Raw genomic sequence first — 25,982 nt, 5'->3', positions numbered from 1 at the left:
GGAACCTAACGGAGGTGGTGCTGTTCAAATTATAATATACTAGCTGTGTCCGCGGCTTCGCCCGTGTTGCAATCAGTGTGTTATAAAGCTTTTCTCTCGTAAATCCCGTCCCACATTTTTTTTACAAACACGCGACCGCGTCTACTCTAATTGTTATATTTTAGTCAAATTTTTATAAAACCTTAATGTACTATTTAGCTTAATCTTCCTCAAGAATTGCACTATATTTTAGTAAAAACCGTACAAAAATCCGTTCAGTAGATTTTGAAAAAAATCGAACACATACAGGCAGACAGCTTTGGGGACTTGGTATTATAATATGTATAGATTATTTAATATTAATTGGTTTCCCAAGGGCTCAGCCTAGTTTGAGAACCTCCGGCAATTATTTTCTGTACCTTTCTTTCATTTAAATAAAGATTTTTTCTTTTTTTTCACATTATCACGAAGGTAAGTGAAATAGTATTTTTTATCCTTTTTGTTGTAAATATAGAGTCTAAGAGTGGAGTGAAGTCTAAGTGTGTAAAATGAAGTGAGTATACATCGCTGCCTAAGGCTATGAAAGGAAATTGGCTTCGTGGTATATATGTTTTCACAACTATCTGACGATCCTGATAAGTCACCAGTCCCCCCCGTGACCATGAGGGCTGCAAAGTCTTCGAAACTTCGGGAGAAAACTAAAATATTAAAACCGCGATAAAATCCGAAAAATAGTTTAATTTTAAAGTCGAACATTCGCGTAAACATAAAAAATCATTATGATCCTGATAATTTACTTAATTCTTTATTGTACACATGTACTAAAGGAACAAAAGAAGGTATATCCACTTATAAATAGAGTACAATTGGCGGTTTTATCACTCGAGGCAATATCTTACAGACAACCATATGGCATGGACATTGAAAAGGAAAAAGAAAGGGCAGTTGTAATATATGCATTTGTGATCTGGGCAAACCATGCACGGGTTGCGATTCTGCTTACCTATTTTGGGAGTAAATACGTGATCCTATAAATTTAAATTATGTAAGTTTTAAACTCCAATAATCGTTTAAATACAGTATTTTTTTAAAGTATCTAAAAGACAAAACCTAAACTAATATACAATAATAGCTTTTAATTCTAATTTAAATAACTAAAAGCAAGCTCTTGAACAAACTTACACAATTTTAGTTTGAGAAGTGCTCTGAATAATAAATTCAAGTGGTTATAACTTACATTTCAATATTAACCCTCTCTTTGGAGGGTAAGGAGAAGGTTTTGTATCCGACTGGTTAGAAACAATGATGCATAATAAATTATCGTGTACATTGATTTTTGATACCAGTAAAGATACCACATTGCTTATGGTAAGTGGCGTATGGTGGAAATAGAGTTACTGATGAAAGATTATCTCTCGCCAGTCGACGAAATTATGCCGGTCTGTTAAAAACAATTCATAATGGTTCCTTCCTTTTTTACGAGCTCCGCAAAATTACCCATCTGTACCCGTTGCGGAGTGGGGTCCAATAGAATGTCGAGAGACATGATTATCCCTTGGCAGTTGACACAATTATGTCGGCCTGTTGGAACCGGATATACAATACTTGAACTGGGGCCAGATTGCGGCTACAATATTTCACAAATGGATGTGTACTTGTCTGTTTTCTCCGTATATTTCGAGTCATACGGCATGTTAATTATAGCCAAAAGAAACTCATTTGTCTATCTATACATTAATTTGAAAAACATTTATTACTGGACATAATGAGACTTAACATCTCATGTCTCAGGATGGCGAGCGCAGTGGAATACCAAACAACACTTTGTAATTCAGTGATGGTGTTTCTACTGTTTATGGGCGGTCGTATCGCTTACCATCAGGCGAAAGGCAAACTCGTCTCGTCAGTCAAAGCAATAACAAAAAACATTTGTACAAACTTTCACATGTTGAACATTTAGATATATGAAAAATCATGTCAGTCCAAACAAACGCGTCGCCCTTTGCTAAGGCCTATGTTAAGCAATATCACGTTGATTGTCGATTCAACGCTCTCTATGATGAATGCTGGTCGCCTACGCGCACAATTAGTATGTGTAAATTAGCCCACTGAGCACAAGGTATTCGGAACGTTGGGTGAAGGTATCACATGTGTTTGATGTTGGTTTAAACGTTGGTGGTTGTTGTAATACTTATTTGTTAATAATGTGATTGATTATGTTTCATTTTCAACATTTTTAATATGTAACAGCAATTAGCGGCGATAGCCTAGTTGGGTGTAGAACGGACTGCCGAGACGAATGTCCGCAGGTTCAAATCCCAAGGGCACACACCTCTAACTTTTCTAAAAAATCATGTGTGGATTCTTTGTGAATTTATCGTTCGCTTTAACGGTGAAGGAAAACATCGTGAGGAAACCTGTACATCTGAGAAGTTCTCTATAGGAATTTCGAAGGTGTGTGAAGTCTGCCAATCCGCACTAGGCCAGGGTGGTAGACTAAGGCCTAATCCCTCTCAGTAGTAGAGGAGGCCCGTGCTCAGCAGTGGGCAAGTATATACAGGGCTGATATTATTATTATTATTAATTAGTACTAAAAAAGAATTCTTCTGTGAAAATAGCATTAAAATTCAATAAGAAGTGAGGAAGTACTTCAAATTTCAAATATTGCTACGTGCAGAAGTGGGCGTAGAGTGGGGATATTTTTCCATCTCTTTCTTTCGCACGGATCGTAATAACCGATGACGTCACACGCAAGTATTTCGTCCTTTTCTGTTTTTTGACACTTACCCCTACTGCTTAATTTCAATGTCTTATAACTTGTGGATTTTTCGCCAGATTTCAATGACTTCTTCTGTTTTAGAATATATACGACGTACATATTTTATACAAGTTATATATAAAAATAAATCAAATAACCTATTGGCAGAATGTTAACAATTTTTAGAGTTTGATTTTTTGTTAATCCTAGTATTTCAGATTTTTTCTCTTACATGTGGTGTAAGACTTTGCTTCTTGCCAAATTTCCAAAAAGTTTTGATTCCCTTGTGATATCACAAAACATGCGTCGTAAACGGTCGTATCTTCCGATCGCGTTGACTTACAAGTTTGATTTTTTATAGCTGAAAGAGACCGTAATTGCAAGAATTTTGATAATAATTTCAAATTCGTACCTTTATGCGTTCCGAAGAAAAAGGTCCTTGACGGACAAAAGTGATCCTATAAAGGCTCCTTTTGAGGTACGTTACCCTAAAAAAATTATAATAGCTACACATAGCGGATGGTCATAAGAAATTAAAGCAATCTACCACTATTATTTTTTAAATCGGAAATCATAGAAAACAAAAGAGATTTATTTAGTCGCAAGGCATAGGACTTGTCTAATAGATACCTACGCCCATATAGACAAAGATGGGCAACAGGGCATGTTATAGCGAGAAATACGTTTGGAGTTACCACCTGTCCAGTACAAATTGCCACCTGCCGACTTACACTTACAAGTTAAAAGGTCGTATGACATTAAAGATCTTTTTCATTAACTGACAGATAAGATATAATTCAAACTAGGGCCTTAAAAATTCAAGATTTTTTTTTATAAGCTGAATACTGAGAAAGAATATTTGAAAATGTTTCCCTAAGTTATTTGTCTAAAATAGATTACAAATAAGGTTTAAAAACAATGTAATGAGTTTATATTATTTTATTTCTCTAAATTTACTACCGTCATAAGGAGAAAGGATATTATTTTTAATAAAAATATTCGTAATATGTAAAAAAGACTTATCTGACAAAATGTATTTTCTCTGTATAAAAATGTATGTAAAAACATTAAAATAAAACTATTTTACGGATTTTATCGCTTTTCGTTACATATATAATTTTTATATTATATTTTTTCCCAACGTTTCGTAGTTTACAGCTTTCAAGTCACGGTGGTGGAAGAGTGGGGGGGGGGGGCGTTAACCGAGGTGTTGGTCGTAAGTACCAAACAGATACGATGAACTTTAATATAGTTCGAGTCCCAAACAAACTTTCACGCGACCGAAGCCTCAAACAAAAGCTAGTAATACTAAACTGCAGTATGTAAATATTGTTTCTATTACAAACAATTATGAAAACTTAAATTTTTGGTAAATCTACTCCAATTACAATATTAATCAGATAGATAATTAATATATAGTTAAATTAATAGACTATCTATCACAGAATATTTTAATATAATTAACATAATTGATATCGATTACATCGGAATGCTGGCTGAATGCTTCTCAGGGCCAAATTAATTCTTTGTGTGACAGCCCTAGATAGTTGCTTTGTACAGTAATTTCCATTTCAAAAATATCTTATGTAACACAATTGCTAGTAAAAAGAAAAAAAATATTTTAAGTTAAATATTTTAATTAAGTAAAAAAAATATCGTAACTCGCATTCATTTACAAATAAAAATTCATTTTAATTTTAATAGTTTTTAACGTATCAGCCAGAGTGATAGCTTTTCCGAAAATACAGTTTATACTCCTCTTAGTATCATAAAAAAAAGTTTTCTGTCTTTAATACTCAAGTTTCAGTAGATTAATAATCAAGATTTGATACATCGATACTAATTATAAAGCCAAAAAGTTTGTGACTTTGTTTGTGTGAAGGGACTAATCTCTGGATCTACTGAATCGTTTTTAAAAATTGTTTCACTAAGAGAGATACATTACTCGTAGTGTTTTTTAACGCGACAAATCGTTTTCATATAGGCGGAGCCGCGGGCAAAAGCTAATTTTATATGTCCAGATCAATATAGCAATTTACATGTTTTTGATTAGCAAAGTATTTATTCACAAACTTTCACATTAGTACTTAAACAATCTATATATATAAAAATGAATCCCTATTTCCCTTGGTCACGTCATCACGCGTGAACGGCTGGACCGATTTCACTATTTTTTTTTTGTGTTTGTTATTGTCAGGAGAAGGTTCTCATGAAAAAAAAAAACAACAAATTGCGCGGAAAATTAGAAAATTTAAGAAAACTTAACAATTCAATTGTGTGAAATAACTGTAAGCGATTGACAGAATGCGCGCTGCAAATTCATAGTTAAGACGGGAATAGCGTCTGTCGGGTCAACTAGTTTATAATATAAGTAAGATAGATCTGGCTACAGATAAGCGACATTTATCGGGTGTTGGATCTAGTACCGCATCCCACATCTTCCGCTGCGTGGTCCGGAGCACGTTTTGATTTTCGAAATGCGTGTTTTACGAAATATAAAAACACGAAACGAGTTGTCATGTAGCCATGGGCCCGGTATATAACCACGTTTCGTTCCCAGGGGTAGGCAGAGGTGTAACAACATTAATTTGTCACGTTGGGTGAGATAGAAGACAAATGTATTCAGTGGTAAAAAAGTTGTTTAATGAGCAACAAAGTTCATAACTGTTTGCACCAAAGCTTGTTCTCGTGAAAGACTTGTTGATCGGAACATGATCCATTTATTGCGTTTTTTTATCAAATTCTTATATCAAGTCCTAATTTTACTGCTAAAAGAGAATTTGTCGCAGCGTGAACATCGCATTTTAAGTCAGAAATACAGGGCACTTACCATATTCGCATTTAACTACAAAATGATAAAAATCAGTAAAGTAAAACAGGGATTTTTTGGTTAAATTATTCTTTATTAATTGATTTTTGGCATAATGTTAGCAGAGGTAAAGACGAGTATGTGGTTTCATTTATTAACGTAAGGTATACAAACGGCACAGGACTAACAAAATGTTTCCGTTGCCATTCTGTGGAACCTAAAAATATAAACAAGATTACTATGCTTAAAATCAATTTTTTTAATAAAATAAATAATGAATATTCTTGAGAAAAGTTAAAGTTATGTGCACTGCTTGTTAGAGAATCACTTACGGCATTCGCTTCAGTGACGCACGCAGTAGTATGGAAATAATAGCAGTTACTTTTGGATTTATACTACATTTATTCAGTTCAGCTGACACGGTACATAGACAATCTCTAAAAAATTAATATTCTTATTTGTCTATACTTATGAGTTAAAAGTTTGAAGTCGACGTAACAGACTTTTTCAAACTTAAGGTCCATTTTAATACGACGAATTTAATACGACGAAATTTTAAAGGCCGAAATATCCATGCATATTAATTATTTTTACGTTTTTCTTTCAACTGCGAGAACTAATCACTAACTAGACGTGAATTTAAATTCTTTACTTGTCAATACTTGTTTAGTTACCCAGATTAAAGGTGAAACAAAATGTATGAAAAATGGACCTTAAGCTATAACCTTAAGGTTTCGGATTTACTTTTACGTCACCGGCTTGATGTATTTGAAAAAACTCACGTAAAGTGTTAGCCTTACTGACAATCGAATTCAATATCACATCCACAATCCATACCTTAGTACTACGGTAAGGAGGTAAAAATAATCTCGAAAAAACATGTAGAGAATATTAGTACCTTTTGGCTAATATTATTTTAAGATCCGATTAATATCGGATTGGATGAATTAATAATTAGTAATTACCAATATATATGTGAAGCAAATTTTTTTTGCTCCTGTTTACAAAAATTACACGGACGGTAAAGTACGAAATTTAAAGAATATATAGAGGAGTACAGAAAAAATACGTATATTTGTTACAAATATATTAAATTCGACGGTCGCATTTAGAGCACTGGATGATGACTAGGTATTTAAAAAAAATAGATATAATTAAAAACCATAAAATTAAATAAAAAAAAATAATGTCGCACTAAAAGCAGATTATAAAATACACCGCCGGCTGTTCTGAATGTACTAATGGCCCTACACAATCAACAACTTTTTTAAAAATTTGAATCTAGAATAGCAATAGTGTCGCACTAAAAAGCAGATTATAAAACGCATCGCCGGCTGTACTGAATGAACTAAACCACCCGACACTGATAACCGATTGCCGATGAATGAAATAATCAATCGAGCCTCGTTTAGTTTCCACAAAACCCAAGGCTTTAATTTACTTGTCACCGGGCGTAATTATGCGGATTATAAAGCCGCCCACACACGGTCAGACAATAGCGCCGCGGGCGGGACCCACGCGTGAATGGGACCGAATATCAATGAAACATTTGTAATCTTCTTATGTATTTTATGGAATTCGTGTTCTATTTTATAATTTTTATGCTTGTTTTCTTTTATGATAAAATATTTGAAATAAGAATAAAGTTGTTGTCATGTTATATTTTTTATAATGGAACTTCGGTATGATCGCACTGGTCAATTAATATGATATTTAATAAAATATATATGAATTATTGTGTCTTTGGCTGACCATTTTTATTATAATTCGTTTAAAAACTAATTTAAGTGTTACCATTAAATTATAAAATCGCTGTAAAGTAAATTCTACGTTATTTTATAACTTTCAGGACGTATAATTTTTTTCACATTTTTTTAATCATCTTTCCTTACATTTTTACCCAACACCCGTTACTCACAGCTGGGGCCTCGTACAAAAATTGTGAAAACCAAATTACTATGCATAGAAACCGGTTTTAAAACGTCACGCAAACTGCGATCACATACTTGGCTTTATAATCGACGTCGTGGTTACATATTTCACGAGTTAAATAAAAAATGTTCCGTGTTCATGATAATGATGTACTTTAATAGGGAGATGGTTTTGTGACGAGCGGAGCGTGAGCGATTTTTAAACGCGATATTATATTTGATGTAAGTTATTTTGTTTTTATTGAGGTATGATATTTAGTTCGTTTTATGTTGGTGAATTAATTTTTATTATGTATTTTAACAATAATACAAATTCAAACAATATAAGAAGGTAACACTCAATCTTATCAAGTTTCCACAAAAACATTATGTAATAAAGAAGGCAGTGGATAAAACAGAAGGAAATTAAACAAAACATCCAACAATACTAAGTAATGAAAAAAGCACAATATCGTCGCTAAAATTAATCATTCTTTGCACTGTAATAACTGAGGTATATAAAAAAATACGATATATTAAGTTTCTGACACCTTTTTGTCATTGCGGTTAAACATAATATAATGAATTCTTCAAGAGTTTAGCTTACTTACCAGGAATTTCTAATTTTTAATTCCCCTTTAAAAATACAATTTGAAAGCCCTTTAAACAGTTTATAACAACTAAAATTATTATTCTACAAAATTACAAAACGAAAATTATCTGAAAAATAAAATCGTTATTTTTTCAATAAAATATATTGGATGATTTTGGCACAATATTAACAGAAGTAAAGACGATGTGGTTTCATTTATTACCGCATTTCATAATTACTCTGTAATTATTTAAATTGATCAACAGATCACCGGTCAATTATGCGTCGAACTCCAAATCCCGTTTAATGTATGTACATACAGCACAGCAGTTCTTGCCTGATCTGGCAATTATTGGAATTGATCAACATTGCAAATGTATTTCAAATCTGCGTTGGGCATCTACATATTTCATCAGTTATACATTGGGCGTTCCAGGCAACGCGTTATTAGATTAGTTGTGACAAACAATAGGTGTTTAAATCTATTATTAATGGGAAAGTTGTAACGAGTATACGCGAAAATGGCTGTACGGATTTTGATGAAATTTTGTATACAGATTGACCATGTCTTGAATCACTTACAGGCTTTTTTCCGAAAAGGCACTATTGGAATGTAGACATAAATCCTGTGAAACTAAATTTCATGCTATGGTCTGTCAAAATTACTTCTTTTGTAACTGTCTCTTTCATTATAACTAGCAATTATTACAAATCGTATTTTATTACAACAGGCACACGACAGCATTTTCCAAGAAAGATCATTTACGCGGACGGAGTAGTGTGCAACACTCGGTAGGCAGTCCATTTTTACAGAATAAGCTGATACGTTCCCATACTCGTTCCCTATCATATCTTCGGAAGGAATACAGATGGCGAAATGTGGGTGCATTGCTTGCGCCGATGTCTACCCCCTTGGGGATAAAAGGCGTGTGTATGATACCTAATTAATGAGGTAATTAATTGCAGAAGCTAAAATTTGTATTTTCGAAAAACATTATGTGAGTTGCTTGGATTTGAATTTGTGTTGGTTTTAGGAATGGACACTGCCTCGATATCTTGAGATGAAATATATATTACGCGTGCAATTGAACCTTGTCTTAATTACCCTTTAAATAGAGTTTATATATTGTGTTACTTTTTATTAATTGATAAGCCGCAATGTGTTAAATTACATTTGCTAATTGGTAATATAATCGACATTTATGGAAAGCGTATTAACCTTAAAAGCCATCGTATTTGTTTCCTCTGGTTTTCATGGTGTCAATATGTAGCGACGATAGTCTTTATAAAAAATCCGGACAAGTTCGAGACAAACTCATATCGTATCTTTCATACCTTTTTATAAGTTTTTACGGTCAAAAGAGATTGTAGTGCTGCGTATTTGGTATCGAATTAATACGAATTTATGAGAGTCTTGACAGACAGACGACAAACTGATTCTCTAAGGGATCCTTTATGGAACCGTAAAGATATTAAAAAGGAAATTCAAAGTGAAAATCGCTTCCGCTCATCACCACCCACGATCCCAGTGTCTCCAAGTGGAAACAAGCGCGACTATCATTGTGATGTCCGCGGGAGCCCCCACGCATGCGTAGGCGTCGCACCTTTACTTTCCAATTTTAGAGTGTAAAGCACCATTCACACGGTACCTTTTGAATATTTTACGGTTAGGTTTATCAAGCAGTTCTAAATAACTCGATTTTAGGGTTTGATATTACAAGGTTCCATTATTAAGTGGAATAATAACTAATCAATTAGATTTTATGGGATATTGATATATAAAATAGCTTTTGCTCGCAGCTTGGCTCGCGTGAAGTTTTCCGGGATTAAAGTCCCGCTATATATTTTCCCGGGGATAGCTTATAACCTTCCCAGGGTCTTAAACTATCTCCATACCAAATTTCTAAAAAATCCGTTTAGTAGATTTTGAGAAAATCGATAACATATAGACAGAAAAGGGAACTTTGTTTTATAATATGTGTATATGAGTGAAAAAAATTCTATAATATTGTTTACGTCTGAATCAGCTACCATGGTGGACTATTTCGCGACCAAAATGTAGAATATAAGGTTAACGCAGTTGATATAGTGGGCGTGATTTAGTGTTGCTAACGCCGTTCCTAACGCTGTTCCTTATATAAGTGTTAATTTGACTATAAAAATATAATGGAATTATTGAGTACGCTTTCATTGTAGAGTGTCAGACAACGGTAATATAAAAGTACTGTCACCTCGTGAAGTCTTTTATGCGCGTGCGCAGGTTTTGCTGGCTATTTCAATTGCGTGGAAGAATTGTGCCGGAATAAGAGCCCTACATTATACTTTTCAGGTAAAAGAATATTATATGTTAATCCGGGACAATGTCTATCTATATGCTTATTTTAAATGTGAGAGTTTTATTATTATTATTTTCTAATAATGTAGTGTTTATCAGTATCAATTTGACAGCGTCTGCGCGGCATCTAACTCACTAAAAACAACTATTTATTGCCAACTTTTATGGTCTATTTTGAATACGATAATTGAGGAAGATCCAAATAGTTCCCTTTTCCAATCTCCGTTCAACGAATGAACGAATACATTATTCGATGTTTGCTTAAATGAATGATTGAATGAATGTGTAATTGAAAAGTTATTGGATGGATAAATGAATCTACGAAATATATTACTAAATGATTTCTTTATTCGTATTGATCGTTCATTAAATCTAAAATATTGTGAATATTTCTTGTGTGAAGGACAAAATTAGGAAGTTATTCGTATTAACTATGTATGTAAAGTTGGTGCAACAACGTAATGTATGAATAAATAATTTCTTTATTACTATTGACCATTCATAAACCCTAAAATATTGTGGACAGTTATTATATGAATGACAAAACTAGGAAGTCGCTCATAAATTTGACTACCTACCCAAGTCAAGTTGCGCCTCTGTCTACCCCTTCAGGTATACCGTGAGCGTGTGCAGTCTAAGCAAGTCGACACCACGTGTAATGACTAGTCACATTGTTTGCTTATTCGGGTTCTGGGCGGAGCGTACACGAATATTCAAAATTAGTTATGCGTAGTATGTAGGTATTGTTTAATATTTAATGCGTTACTGTTCCAATTTCAAGTCTTCCTATATGTACCTTTTTGTTGTGTTTTTTTTTTGACACGACAAAGTGACTCCACTACACTTGATATTAAGCGCGATGCCGTCTAGATAGAGTATCATATAGAATGGCAATAGAAAGGTCATGCCATTCGACATAATCAGGTCGACCTACTATGCACCATGCACCGGCAGTCACCTGAAGTATGTAAGTGAGATGTAAGGCCTTACTAATATCGCAGTATACATGTATATTTCGTCTTATTTACTCTAAAGGTAAAGATCACTTAATAGGGGATAAAAAATGTAGTATTTCATAGAAAACCCACATAAAGTGACATCTGGCGTTTGTGGGCGATGATTACTTAACCTAAAGAGATCTACTCGTCTGCCGGCCATTGTTATAAATAATGGTACCCACGGCTCCATCCACGTAAAAAGTTTTCCGGGATAAATATTTTCTCAGGATAAAAGTAGCCTACATCACTCAAGAGTTTTAACTTCCTATTAGTGAAAAAAATATCAAAATCAGTTCAGTAATTTTTTTAGATTACCGCCTTTCAATAAACTCTTCAGCTTTATATAATAAAGATTTGGACCATATATTAAGCCTATAACACAGGAGTTTTAACTTCCTATTAGTGAAAAAAAATATATAAAAACAGTTCAGTAATCTTCTGAGATTAATACCTTCCAATAAACTCTTAAGCTTTATATAATAATAAAGATTAGGACCATACCGATTAACGCCTTTCAACAAATAAACTCTTCCGCTTTATATAATAAAGATTTGGACCATATATTCAGCAAATACATTATTTGACAAAGGTCGTGAACAGAACCAGGGCTTCTTACACATTATTCTAGAAGTCTTTAATGGAGAAATACTACATTACTTCTGAATGATATAGGTTAATTTTTATCCTGGAAAACCTCTATCACTCACGCGGACCCGCAGGTAAAAGCTAGTCTGGAATACTAATTGAAACCAAAATCTAATTAAAACTTAATTTGAATTTCTTAATTAACACTATCAATGACATGATGAATGACCAATCAATTTATAACCGGCTAGCCTCTTTACATAATAGCTGATCTGCAACCCGCCCACCACATGTACAGTTGGGACATGCATAATTTATTTTACAACGGAGTCTTGTTATCTTTTGGTTTAGTAGTGGTTATATACTGAGATCTTAGGTTTGATTCCCAGGTCATATAAAAATAGTTTTTAAGGTTATATTTAGGATCGTATTAATAGAATTTCTTATTGCTTTGAATGACGAGACGAGTCTGCCGTTTGCCTGATGGTAAGCTATAAGATCGCCCATAAACAGTAGAAACACCATCACCTTGAATTACAAAGTATTGTTTGGTATTCCACTGCGCTCGTCATACTGAAACATGAGATGTTAAGTCTCACTATGAATAGTAGTTACACTGGCTACAATTTCCTTCAAACCGGAACATAACAGTGACTACACACTGCTGCTTGGCGGCAGAAATAGACATTGCGGTGGTACCTACCCATGCGATCTCTCACATATGAGAGAACTACCACCAGTAATTACTCCAGTTTCGCTTTCAAATCCGATGTCAGCTGAGATGCTGTTAAATTAAGGCCAGCATCTTAACATAGTCGCTTAATAAACTAATATTAACATCAGCCCAAAGGATATCTTAAGTTACAATATGTGACGGATTTTCATAGATAAATTTGTTTACGTAGCAGAAACCCACTCAGCTGAGAACATGTTTTTAAATGACTGCATAAGCTTGGTTTATTATATAGTTCAATACATTAAATGTCTACTTGAGATTGTACTTAAAAGTGAGATTAAATTTTTAAGCCAGGATTTCTAAGAAAAAGATCTAAAAAATTAAAATGGATATATGTAAAGCTTCTGAGAGATTTCAACGTGTAAATACTTCTGTAAGAGCGGCGATAGACTAGTTGGGAGTGGACTGATTACCGATACGCATGTCCACAGGTTCAAAACCTTAAGCCACGCACCTCCGATTTTTCTAAAGTTATATCGCTTGCTTTAACAGTGAAGGAAAACATCGTGAGGAAACCTGCATACCTGAGACGTCCTCTACAAGTATTATGAGGGTGTACAGTCTGCCAATCGCACTAGACCAGTGTGGTGGACTAAGGCCTAGTCCCTCTCAGTATTAGAGGAAGTCCGTACCTAGCAGTAGCACACTATATTATACGTGGCTAATATAATTAATTATTAATCTATCACTCGGTTAATTTTCACCGCATAACTAAATCAAAATAAACGAAATGTCAATTTTGAATAAAGTAAAAACAGGGGACGTGTGCAGGCGTGCCAGAGGGGACCCGAGCTCGCAAGACCGCATTCCTCCCTGTATGGGATGATATAGAAGAACCAATACAATGTGACAACGACTGAATCGATCAGCATACAATCCGAGCCGTCCCTGAGACCTGATCAATGTCATTGTACATTGATTCTCAATTGAATACGTATTTGTTTTGAATTCATTTACTGTCTTATTGATAGGATGGGGTTTTATTAATGGTTCTAAGTGTATTCACATCATTATTCTTGTTTCGCCGTAGGTCATAGAAAATCATGTAGAGTATCGGACATTTTGACCCGTCGTGGACATTTTGTCACGGCGACTTATTGACAATTATCAATGAATACTTCACTCCATGTTAGCAGATGTCAAAGACTATAAGGTGGTGAGGGTTTGAGAAGTCTACCAATCCGCAATAGGCTAGCGTCTAAGGCCTAATCCTTCTCAGTTGAAGAGGAAGCCTATGCCCAGCAGTGGGACAGTGTATAATACAGGGCTGATATTATATTCATGTTGTGTTTTCCTCACACTGGTCTATTACAACTTTTAGATTTTAGTTTTTAGTGTTAACATGTTTTTTGTTAATTCTGCAGGAAAACCTGAATAAATAAATATGCCTCTTAATATCTAATGTGTTCACTTCTGATGGGCGCAGTGCGGTGTAATGCAGTACTTTGTAATTCAAATTTCATATGCCGGTGTTAATATTGTAAATGGCCAGTGCATATGAACTGAATGTACTTGTCTTTTCATGATATACAAATATTAGAACAAATAATATACTTCTATGATTTAATTATAAGAAATGGTAATTATAGATATGAGAATGATGTCTTCATTCTTAGTATTTATGGGGTAATTAATGGTTTGACTCTTTTTATACATCCAAAGTGACTCCACTACACATTATGGTAAGCGAAGTGGGGTCCAATAGAATGTCGATTGACGAGACATGATTACCTCTCGGCAGTCGGCACAATTATGCCGGCATGGTGGAACCGGATATACGTGAGCCACTGTGGAGGGTTTTAAGATCTTGTGTACGGTCGCTGTCCGGGCGGATATATAGGCGGCGAAGGATTTGGGATAATTATTTATTTGACCAAATAATTTATATCACTACGAGATCGTGTCGGCAATCACTTGTTTTTAAACCGAAGCATCATCCACAGCGCCGTACAAGCCGCCTAATATATGTCAAATCAATTTATAATAAAGTACATGACCAGCTTCTGCGGCGCTGTGCCGAGTTCCTAAAAACTTATGTACATTAAAAATGCCTCAAGATTATTACAGAATAGTTACAAAGCCCAGGAAGTTCAATTTATTTAGATATTTAAATAAATATTGGATTAGGTTAGGTTTTGTCGATTATATGAACTTAATAAAAATAAAATAAAAAATTCATTTGTAAATACATTTTGCCTTCGAGTTTTGTCTAGACATAATACATTATTTATAGAGCAAATAATATTTGTTCTTCATAAATTATGTTGACGTGGGCTGATCATAACCAATTATACTTGACCTATGAACCATTAGTTTCTCTTACGCTTCGCCCCCGTGTGAAACGAAATATTCACAAATATGAAATCAAAATAAAATAAACCATATTATTCCAAACATAATGCAGCTTTTTGAAGAATGTTTTTAATCCGCTCAGAGTTACAAGCTTCACCTTTAATAGCGTAGATTCACAAAGATTTTATCGGAACCAATAGGCATTTGTCCGGAGATATATCAGATCTTTTATCGGTACGTCGTCTCGTTAGCGAAGGCATTTTGCCGGCCGTCCACGGAATCGCCAGCAAAAAAACCTACCAATCGATCGCGCGTCAACGACCTATCAACGTGAGAAGGCTCAGATGACATTACCGGCGCATTGTGGCCTTTTTATTGTTACACCGACCAGTATTAATTGACCTCTGCCACCGAATTGCTGTTTCTGATCGTTATCGTTAATCAGGGTGATGTATTTGTTGACTGATAGTTGTGAAATTGGTGGTAATTTTGTATAATTATAAATTTTGGTTGCGGCTTTATATCTATTGCTAAAAATGTTTGTGTGACTCCGAATGTTGGGTCTCACGGAACGAAAATCTTTCCTATTTTCTCGTCATTTAAGCTACGTTGTTAATATTTTTTTTACACTATGATCTACGTAGTTAATGACATTCTGATCAAAGGGCATCAATATTTTTATCACACTTTTCTTTTTATTTAATATTTACATAATAATAAACTCACTTTTCAACCAGAGAATCAGTCAGAACTTCACACTTCATAGTCTAAGTACAATAATATTAGACCAATGAGGCATTCTATAGTAAAACGCTAAAACACGGGAGCTCAAAATACATTAGCCAATTGCCAATTAGGAGGCGAATTCAGTGCTTTATACATTTCATGCGCTTAGAGTCCACTTTAGCTTGGGAATTATTAATCCGCTCATAGGGTGTCCACTAAGCCTTTAACAGCGGTCTGAGCCTAATTTGTTCACATGTTTGGTAACCTGGGTTATACATGTTTTTCCGAGTAAGGCGAAGTGACTTCACTAGAACTAAATACAGTGTGCTTCAGATGTATATAATACGGGGTGTTCCTCGTGGCTTCGTCTGAATGACAGGCCGTTGAGTTTCCCGCTACAAAAGTCCCTACAACACTGTGATTTATAGTGCTACCAGTATGACAATGCCAACAATTAAAGTAAAAAAAATCCTAACCTTAATAAGTAGCCTATGTGTTAATTCAAGAGTTGGTCTACCCGTGTGCCAAATTTAATCCAAATCCGTTGAGCTGTCTCTGCGTTTACTTCTAACAAACATCCAAACAATTCTATAAACTTTCGCTTTTATAATATTAGTAGTAAGAAGCAAGATTTATATGGAGGATTTATCTACAGGTACAGCGGGTGAGCTCGGAATGCGATTTTCAGAAGTGGGTCCTATGTCGCATGTTTAAAATGGCTTGTATTTTGTTTTTTTTTTTAATCGATTTCGTTTTGTTTTCATAGGAAATTGAGCATAATTTATTATAAAAACGATTATGTTTATATATAGGAAAATAATTGCACCAAACGATAACCGTGGATTTTTTTTTATAAATTCAATGTAGACTCATCGAAGTTCTTTCTTAGCCTTAATTTCACAAGACACTTCGATACCGCGAAGCCCCACAACCTACACTTCGTAAAATTATGGAGAGGTCTTTTTACGCTGGTCAACAAATATATGCGCTTATTGCTGTTTATTTGTGCTTGAGATGGGACGTGTGGGTTTCGGTCGTTTAAGTAAATAAATGATCGTTATATTATGTCGTAAGTTTTACAACCGCTGTCGTGGGAAAGAAGAAAATTTCCATTTTAATGTTAATATTCGATAAAATCTATTGTTGGTTTAATATGTAATAGTTAGTTGTACAAGCAATAAATATGTATCCGTAGATATTAAATATTGATGTAGCATTATGAATATGTAATAAGAACTGTAAAAACTGAATGTTATAGTCTCTATAGTTATCTATACTTATAAATGCGAAAGTAAATAAGTCTGTTACGGTTTCAGGACTGAACCTCTGAATGGATTTCAATAAAATTTGGTAAATTTGATAGTTTGATATTCTAGGAAGGACATGAGCAATTTTTTTTCGGAAAAGTGTGTAACCGAACTTTTATTCGAGAAAGACCTTTCATGTAGGCGCAGTTGCGGGATATAGCTAGTGGTGGTATGCCATAACTTTGGTGCCTAGGTTAGGCAAAATGTGGGACTTTGCACATTTTTTAATGAATTTTCTGCCCAATTATGGGCTTATTAATAATTGAGTGAACTAGAAAAAAATCCGTGTTTTTTTCGAAAGGCAAGATTTTTTCGTTTGGGGTACCTATAGTAACACACCTTCGACTATTTTGTAATGCTGTACTGATACTGGTTAGAAGGAAATTGTCGGCATTATTATATCATGACACTTAACTCATAAGGATACTAGATGACCATTCAAACTCAGTTCAATGACATTCCAAACTTTTCGATGATCGTGTTGCGTACGTTTAAAAAGTACTGTTTATCATCAGGCAAGCGACTTTCCCATCATACAGTCATATCATTAAGGTCTATATCTCCTTGATAAGACAGCCGTCTTCCGCAGTTATTCTCCGTATCAACCAGTCTTGAGATTTCAGTCGTATAGTCAAAGTAAAAATATCTCGAATCGAATGAAATATTCAGTTTTTTGTCAGAGATTTTACGGGATTAGTCTGGGAAAAGCTGGATTTACTATGAAACTATAAGTAAGGCGCTACGGCCTGTGTGTAACGGGTTCATATTCGAACATTCCATCGTAGCTGTGTTAGGGTTGGCACTATCTAAATTCATCACATTTATTTTTAGAAATATATATTTTTATGTTTTAAGAAGTAATATAAGTTGACCTACTAGAAACGTATTCCTGGTCTCATGGTTACAAGATGTGGGTCAGCTACCCTAGGAAACTGCTCAAAATCAATCTTTTTTGACATAAAAAGTTTACGTTTTTACCTTTTTGACAAAGTGCTTACCTAGTTTTTATGTAGAACCAAAAAAAACAAACACAGATATAATGTTAACAAAATATAGGATATGTAGGATTTGAGATTTTTAAACTAATTGTTGCTATGTCCTAATAGCTTTGAACATGAGAAAACACCAATAAAGTATATTTTTTCATTTAGATAAAATATATAAAACACGTACGCGACAACCCTAATCTGTTATGGAAATAAAACTGAAAATAACCACATGCAAGTACGTAAGTAATATCCGGCGCTTTGAAATTTGTAACGAGTACGGACTGAGCGGCCCGCACTAGCCGTTCAACTAAAGGATTACAGATTTTAATTTAACAAACCACTTTTAACAAACTTGCATATTGTGTGGTTAGTTGAAGGGTTAATCTGACTAGTGTTAGACTGAAGCAACTTTGATTGAAATAAAAAGTAATATCACTGGCTACAGAAACACTTTCATGAATATTTGACCAACCAACCTAATAGTACGACTGTCAACGACCAATTGCCCGGTCTGTCAACGCTCGGTGTTTTTATAGCAAAAAATGTCACAGATACCCTCACAAAACTATTTATGTCCTAACTCTAGACCGTATTAAGGTTATAGCTTAAGGTCCATTTTTCATACATTTTGTTTCACCTTTAATCTGGGTAACTAAACAAGTATTGACAAGTAATACGACGAAATTTTAAAGGCCGAAATATCCATGCATATTAATTATTTTTACGTTTTTCTTTCAACTGCGAGAACTAATCACTAACTAGACGTGAATTTAAATTCTTTACTTGTCAATACTTGTTTAATTACCCAGATTAAAGGTGAAACAAAATGTATGAAAAATGGACCTTAAGCTATAACCTTAAGTATAAAATTATCTGGTAAATATATAGTTCAAAAACCGTCTGGTTACGTATTTGTACGTCTAGAACCGACTATTAATAAATAATCAACGAAAAATTATAGGAAATTTGTAAAATTGCAGGAGCCCTTTGAATTGATACTGTTGATATAATATTGACATCTTTCTACTTGTAAAGCAAAAGAAATAAATAATGTGTATTTCTGCGGAAATGCATCCACTGTTTTACTGATTTATCATTTTGGAATGTGGAACCCGCCGGTAAAATTATAAGTTGAAATAGGCCGGCATAATTACTAGGGTGGGATAATCATCTATTGTCAGTCGAATTCTATAATATATCTGGACCCCGCACCGTATACCACCAAGTGTAATGCTGCCTGTATAATAAAAAAGAAAAAATGGAAAGAAAGACGCTCCCTTGTCTTCGAAACATTAAGCAGGGGTCCGCCCCTACTAGCAACCATATTTGGTTTACCCATGATATGATACGGGGCAAGTATATGACCACTATAAACTAATTTATTAGTAAAACTAGATTTTGGTCGCAGCTATGCCCGCGTAAAGTAGTTTTTCCAGCATAAAATGGAGCCTATATATTAAGTCAGTTCTTTAGAAATATATTGGTGAAAACCGCATTCAATTCCATGCAGTAGTTTCTGCTTGATATGTGTACAAACATACAGACAGTAAAAAATTGAAAAAAAACTGTTGTTTTGGTTATTGTTGTTCTAATAAAGTCCCCATATTAGTTTTATTCAATAAGTATAATGTACAGACATCGGCCTGTTGCAATTGTATGTAGGTATTTAAAGAAATATCTTTCGCTGTAATGCGGTTCTTTAACCACATTAGAATTCACTTTGAGTTTCGACTCGGAATATTTGTATGATATCTGAATAATATCATGATTTACATACACTATGTTTTATTACATGACGAAAGTATGAAATCTAGTTTGAAAGAACTAGGTCAGTGACAAAAGTTACAAACATTGGGCAAAAATATTACAAAGGAATTTTTATATCAACTCCTAAAGTAAGTCAGTAGTTGCGAATTTTTTTGGTACCTGGTATTATTTTTTTTCTATTGTTTTGATTAACGAGACGAGCTTTCTTTTCAGCTGATGGTAAGCGTCTGCCGTTTGGGAGTATCTATAAACAGTAGAAATACCTTTAAACACCTTGAATTACCAAGTATTGTTTGGTGTTCCACAGCGCACACCATGCTGAGACATGAGCTGAGTTAAGTCTTATTATGTCCAATAATTACACTGTTTGTAAGCTGGATAATAAAACTGTAGGTACATAATCGTCGAAGTGTCGTTCCAAGAAATTTCTTTTTCAATTTAGCCGGAGTAACTATAATTTGTACCTTATAAAAGTAATATATTAAATTCAATTTGCTTTGAATAAAACGTCTTAAAATTAATTTCCAGTCGCGTCAATTTTCTTGCACACATTTATGAAATTTATGCGCCTGTAGACTTCTTTATAGCAATAACGCACGTCAGCTATTGTGCGGCAAATATTCTCAAGCTCACTCACTTTTGTATTTCGAAATAAATATCGTAGTTGTTTGTTGATTGTTCAAGGATATATTTCTCTCCTAAGCATTATTTTCATTTGGCTCTTCGTAGAAGCCTTCATGGAATAATGAAGCTGCTATAGACTGAACAGCCCTTATGCTTTTCATGTTTTCGTCAATTGTATTTCGAGACCTGTACTACAATTGCGCAGACAAATCCCAATTAGTCTTACAATTCCCAAATTACGACAATCTTTATGCTCATTTTAAATTTCAATTGCAGTAAGTCCCATTAAAAATACAATATACTATTTATACAATATGCGTTTTGAGAAATGCATATATAATTATCACTAATTACAATCTCATTAACAATTAATAACATGATAATTATCATTAGATTCTAATCCGCGTACAGCAGATGGGATGATATTAAGCCTGTTATAATAGGAACGTGATGTCCTTTATTATAATTTCATGCCGTATTATTATAATTGAAATAAAACTACCGCCACGGTCTTCTAAACTTCGGGAGAAAATAATAATATTAAATCAGAAAAATAGGTTTATTTCAATGTATAACATTCGCGTAAACATGAAAAAAAATTATCATAATTTTTGACGAAGTTATTCTCTTGGTTCTGAGGCAAATATTTTTCCGCAGTAGGGCAATGTGATGACAGTGCAACAAAGGTCAAAGAAAAATATCGACCAGTAAGAGATTGTATCTCGCGGAAGTATTTCATTTCCGCCTACGCGTTTAAAAACGCATAACAATATTTTATAGTCAAATTGTAATCTAATAAACATTCTGTGGCATCGAAATGTATAAAACTAAAATAAATTAATGCAAATTCGCTTTCCCTAATATGGAAACTGGAAGGTTCTGATGGAGTCATTCGAGAAATATCTTATTCATATTGATAGTTGAAATACTTCCTGCTGTATATTTTGGAGGTTAATTCATTTCTGTAATAATGTGTGTTCCAGACCTGTGTTATATACTGTCCACTGCTGGGCACGATCGTCCTCTATTAATGAGAAGGGATAGGCCTTAGTCCCCCACGCTGGTCTAGTGCGGATTGGCAGACTTCACATATCCTCAATTTTTTTATAGACAGCTTATATCGTGTACCATCAGGTGTATCGCTTACCATCAGGCAAACGGCAAGCTCGTCTCGTCATTCAAAGCAACAACAAAAAAATATCTCAACATGAAAAATCTCAAAAAAGGTTTAAAATAAATTGTGCGTTGGGAAAATCCGAATAATATTTCTAAAGGTCGAATATGCGAAGATCGGCTTACGAAGATCATATCGCTAGCTCATTTCCTTATCGGAAGGTAGAGCCAACATCGATATACGCATTTGGAAACGACTGAAGAACTAAATGAGATCTGACGTAGTCAGTGGAAAGAAAATTATTATTTTAAAACTATTTGGATGACTTAAGTGTTCTATAATTGAAATTACAGGTGCAATAATTATAAGTATTCATTTTTTTGTCATGTAGGCATTTCAGTTTTTTTATATTAATTACGAATGAATGACGAGACGAGCATGTCGCCTGCATGGTAAACAAAACAACTGCCCATAAACAGTAGCCTCACCATACAGAACTTTGAATTACAATTGCCTGGCACTCAACTGCGTGCGTCACCCTGAGACATGAGATGTTAAGTCTCATAATGCCCAGTAATGACGCTGGGTATAGTGTCCTTCAAACCGGAACACAACAGTGCGTACACACTGCTGCTTAGCGGTAGATATAAACATTGCAGTAGTACCTACCCACCTGGGCTCTCAGATGTGTTATATATGGGACCTTGACTGCCCCGGTGGCGTAGTTGTATTGTACAAGATACGGATACGACTACCGCGCTGAGGTCTTGGGTTCGAATTCCGGGTTGGGCCAAAATAGTTGTGACTGGGTTTTTTCATTTTAAAATTACTCAATCGTAGCTCGAAATCAGGAAGTTGGCGGTGTGGCACCCCTATGCCACGGAAAGCACGTAGAGACGTTGGTCCTGCGCCTGATCTCTCTCCGGTCAGGTCGGATAGCCGTCTCACCGGACTATGAGAGTGAATGAACAGAGAGTGCACCTGTGTATTGCGCACACACTTGTGCACTATAATATATCCTACGTACATGGCTGACCTTCGTTGAGAAGTTGAAGATCGGTTAGGAAGGAATCAATCAATCAATATGGGACCTACTAAGATTCTTCATATATAAAGCACTTTATATATAAAGAAGCTCAATTTTTCATAGATGTGTCTGACGAAAAATAAAAAAAATGCAGGAATGATTTGAAAAAAAATATATTTAGAAATTACGAAACAAAAAATTTGCATGCATTTAAAAATACTTATAACAACTATATTCTTATTATAATAAACAGTGATGTAGCGAATATTTTATATCATTCGCAAATAATAATGCGTAGTAAGGCATTAAAATCCGCGAAAGCTAAAAAAAATAAATCAATTGATAGGAATGATGTAATAGAAAAAAGGAATGGTTTCTTGCAGCTATCTCAGTGCAACAAGATACCCCGGGGCCGTCCCGTATGCGCCGAAGGAGGCCACGGCGGGTTTTCGGTGGTATGCTGGTGTAGGGTATATACGGGAGTAGCGACTAAGACCAATGCTCGCTCGGATGATGTTATACTCCCGAGTGTCGACATTGGGCCTTAAGACTGGTGAAACCAACATAACTGTTCCACTCACCCCCCAAGATGTGGTAGCGATAAGGCGTTTTTCTCCCGCGAAAAAAAGGTTTTTAAGAACTCCTCTTAGCTAGCTGTTAAAGACTTTACATTTTGATATTATAAAAATATGTATTTTTAGCTGTTTGTAGAATAATCCTTATTGTTCACTGAATAGAGATTTTTTATTAGCATTAATCCGCTACATCACACTGAACACATCGAATTAAAGCTTAAGGTATACATCGATTGGCAGTTGTTATTATTTTGCCGGCGTGTTTAGCAGCGGGAGATGTCGGGCAGGCTCTTTTCCTTGCAATACGCGTAGGATGTGGGCCAGGCCTTGAATCCCACGCGGTCGTAGATGCGCTTCGCACACCTTACGTCATCAGCCAAATCTTCGTTTAGAAGGTCTGTGAACATTTTGGAAGAGTGACGGTTAATTTACTAAATAACTATTATAAAGTGTTATTATCGGCTTCTAATACAAAAGCTACCATTTACTCTGGGATATTTTTAGACTCAATTTAATGAAGTGTTATGAGGCCTTTATTCTAAAAGTGACGGTTGATTTATTAAATAATTTAATTTTAAAGTATAATCATCGGTTTTCTAGTACAAAAGCTACCATCTACCGTGGAATATTATGAGACTCAATTTGGTGACGTGTCATGAGGCCTTTATTCTAAGAGTGGCGGTTGATTATTTAAATAATTTAATTTTAAAGTGTTATCATCGGCTTTCTACAACAAAAGCTACCATCTATTGTGGAATATTATTAGACTCATGATGACGTGTTATGAGCCCTTTCTTCTAAAAATATGACGTCATATTTTAATTAGATTTCCGTAACATAAAGGTTATGTTTGTATACATTCAAGGTTTCACTTTTCATTCCAACAGGCTGGCATAATTGTGTCGACTGCCAAGGGTTTATCATCTCTCTTCAGTCGACATTCTATTGGACCCCACTCCACTTACCATCAGGTGTAGTGACGTCATATTGCACTGCACATATAAAAAAAATATTAAGATATATTCACGTCATTTCATAGTGGCTTCTGCGAAGTTCTGTGCTAAATCTTACCTTCGCACTTCATGCTGCAATGGCCGCCCTTCCGACCTTTCTTGCACCATTCTTTATTGTTGATCTGCCAATGCAAATAGATGAGTTAGGAACGGTTCCGAACGGGCCAGCATTTTTGTGTTCACTTTGCTGTGTCATAGAATACCCAATAGGTATTTCCGACTTGGAAATCAAACTCAGATACTTAAAGCCCAATAATTTTTTATGTTTACGCGAATGTTAGACATTGAAATCAAACTAGTAGTTGGATTTTTTAATTAATTGACCAGCATCAGCGTAAATCCCAAAAACTAATTTCGACTTTCAATCCCTATTTATTTGATATTTTGGGTTTCTCTGCTCAGTAATAGCCCGGAGTCTGGAATTTGTGCCCGATAGCGATTGGCTTGCACCTATAACATCATGGAACGGAACACTTGGCGAAAATGACTGCCCTGGTTGCGCCTCTGTATACCCCTTCGGGAATAAACGCGTGATGTGTGCAATCCCTAAAAAATGGTCACCAGATCCTAAAATACATCCTAAAATAATACATTTTAATAGTTACATCGTTATGATCTTAAATCAGTGTGTTACAGTGTAGCTTATTAGTAAACTACGTTTTTTTTTATAAATTTAAAGATTATCCTTAAAACAAATCTACAAATATTTCTACATAATGTTATTTTTTTGTAGTTTGTATAACGCTCCCGTCTCTAGTGTCTTGTGTGCGGCCGAAGATCACGATGTTTTTATTCAAATATTCTCTCAAATTGACGGCCTCGTGTAATTATTCCCGGACAGTATTTCGTTTTAATGTAACAATATTGAATAACCAATGACAGCGATGTGTATGGACCACATAATATTAAGCCGTGTTTGTTGATTAATTATTTTCGAAACGCGATGCATCCCGATACGTGGGTATTTAAAATTTATAGACTCGTGGTGAGTTACAATGCGTAGTTTATTGGCTTATGTATGCTCACGACCTTGCTCTAGAGGGGTAAGCAGATAAATTTCACACTCCTGTACTAAGCACACAAGTTTTCGAAGTGGTTTTTTGTATTGCTTTGATTGACGGGACGAGCTTGCCACCGACCGGCCATGAACAGTAGAAACACAATTTAACACCTTGAATTATCAAGTATTGTTTGGTATTCCACTGCGTTCGCCACGAGACATGAGATGTTAAGTCTTATTATGTCCAGTAGTTACACTGGCTACAATATCCTTTAAACCTGAACACAACATTAAATATACCATCGGACACATTCTGCCGCCAAGCAACACATTGTTGCTTGGCGGCAGAAATATAAATTGCAGTGGTACCTACCCAGGCGGACTCTCACATATGAGAGACCTACCACTTACTACCAGACCTAGACCTAGACTACCTGTTATCGGTGGTAACATTGCGGTGATACCTAAAAATTCATAGACAGCAATTTATTTAATATGTCAGTTCTCGGCGGTTGCAGTACTAGGCTCTATGCGTATCGCAGTAGACCAAATAAAAATCAACATACATTTTCATTAGGCGATTAAATCCGGTTCACGTCTTAGTTATTACTGATCTAAAATAAATATATTATGATCACTGGCCCTAATAGAAACTATTGAGAGAAATTACGTTTATAAAAAGAATGTAATTGAATGCCGCCAACTCACACTAGGCCAGCGTGATGGACTAAGGCCTAAACCTCTCAGTAGTAGCGACCCGTGTCCAGCAATAGATCAACTTATTATATATTAATATTTAAAGCTGAAGAGTTTTTTGATTGGGCCGAGTCCTCCGCCCGCGTTAGA

At 34.9% G+C, this 25,982-nt stretch overlaps 2 protein-coding genes across 3 annotated transcripts in view; one reads left to right on the top strand and one right to left on the bottom strand.

Annotated features, from left to right (window-relative positions):
- Positions 1 to 25,982, top strand: part of LOC115449367 — a 124,484-nt gene that overhangs the window by 10,420 nt on the left and 88,082 nt on the right. The gene's annotated exons all lie outside the window — the stretch shown is intronic.
- LOC115449369 (lysozyme) overlaps positions 22,757 to 25,982 on the bottom strand; it is a 32,581-nt gene continuing 29,355 nt past the window's right edge. For both annotated transcript variants that reach the window (XM_030177171.2, XM_030177172.2), the window contains exons 4-5: positions 24,195 to 24,258; positions 22,757 to 23,520 (exon numbers count right to left, since the gene is read on the bottom strand). In XM_030177171.2, coding sequence (XP_030033031.1) covers positions 23,387 to 23,520; positions 24,195 to 24,258 — 198 coding nt within the window. In that variant the 3' untranslated portion in view covers positions 22,757 to 23,386. The remainder of the gene's footprint in view (positions 23,521 to 24,194; positions 24,259 to 25,982) is intronic.

Source organism: Manduca sexta, chromosome 5 (genome assembly GCF_014839805.1).
Source record: "Manduca sexta isolate Smith_Timp_Sample1 chromosome 5, JHU_Msex_v1.0, whole genome shotgun sequence".
Taxonomy (NCBI): Eukaryota; Metazoa; Arthropoda; class Insecta; order Lepidoptera; family Sphingidae; genus Manduca; species Manduca sexta.
Note: the sequence above shows the minus strand (reverse complement) of the source record. Positions and strands in the feature narration are given on the sequence as shown.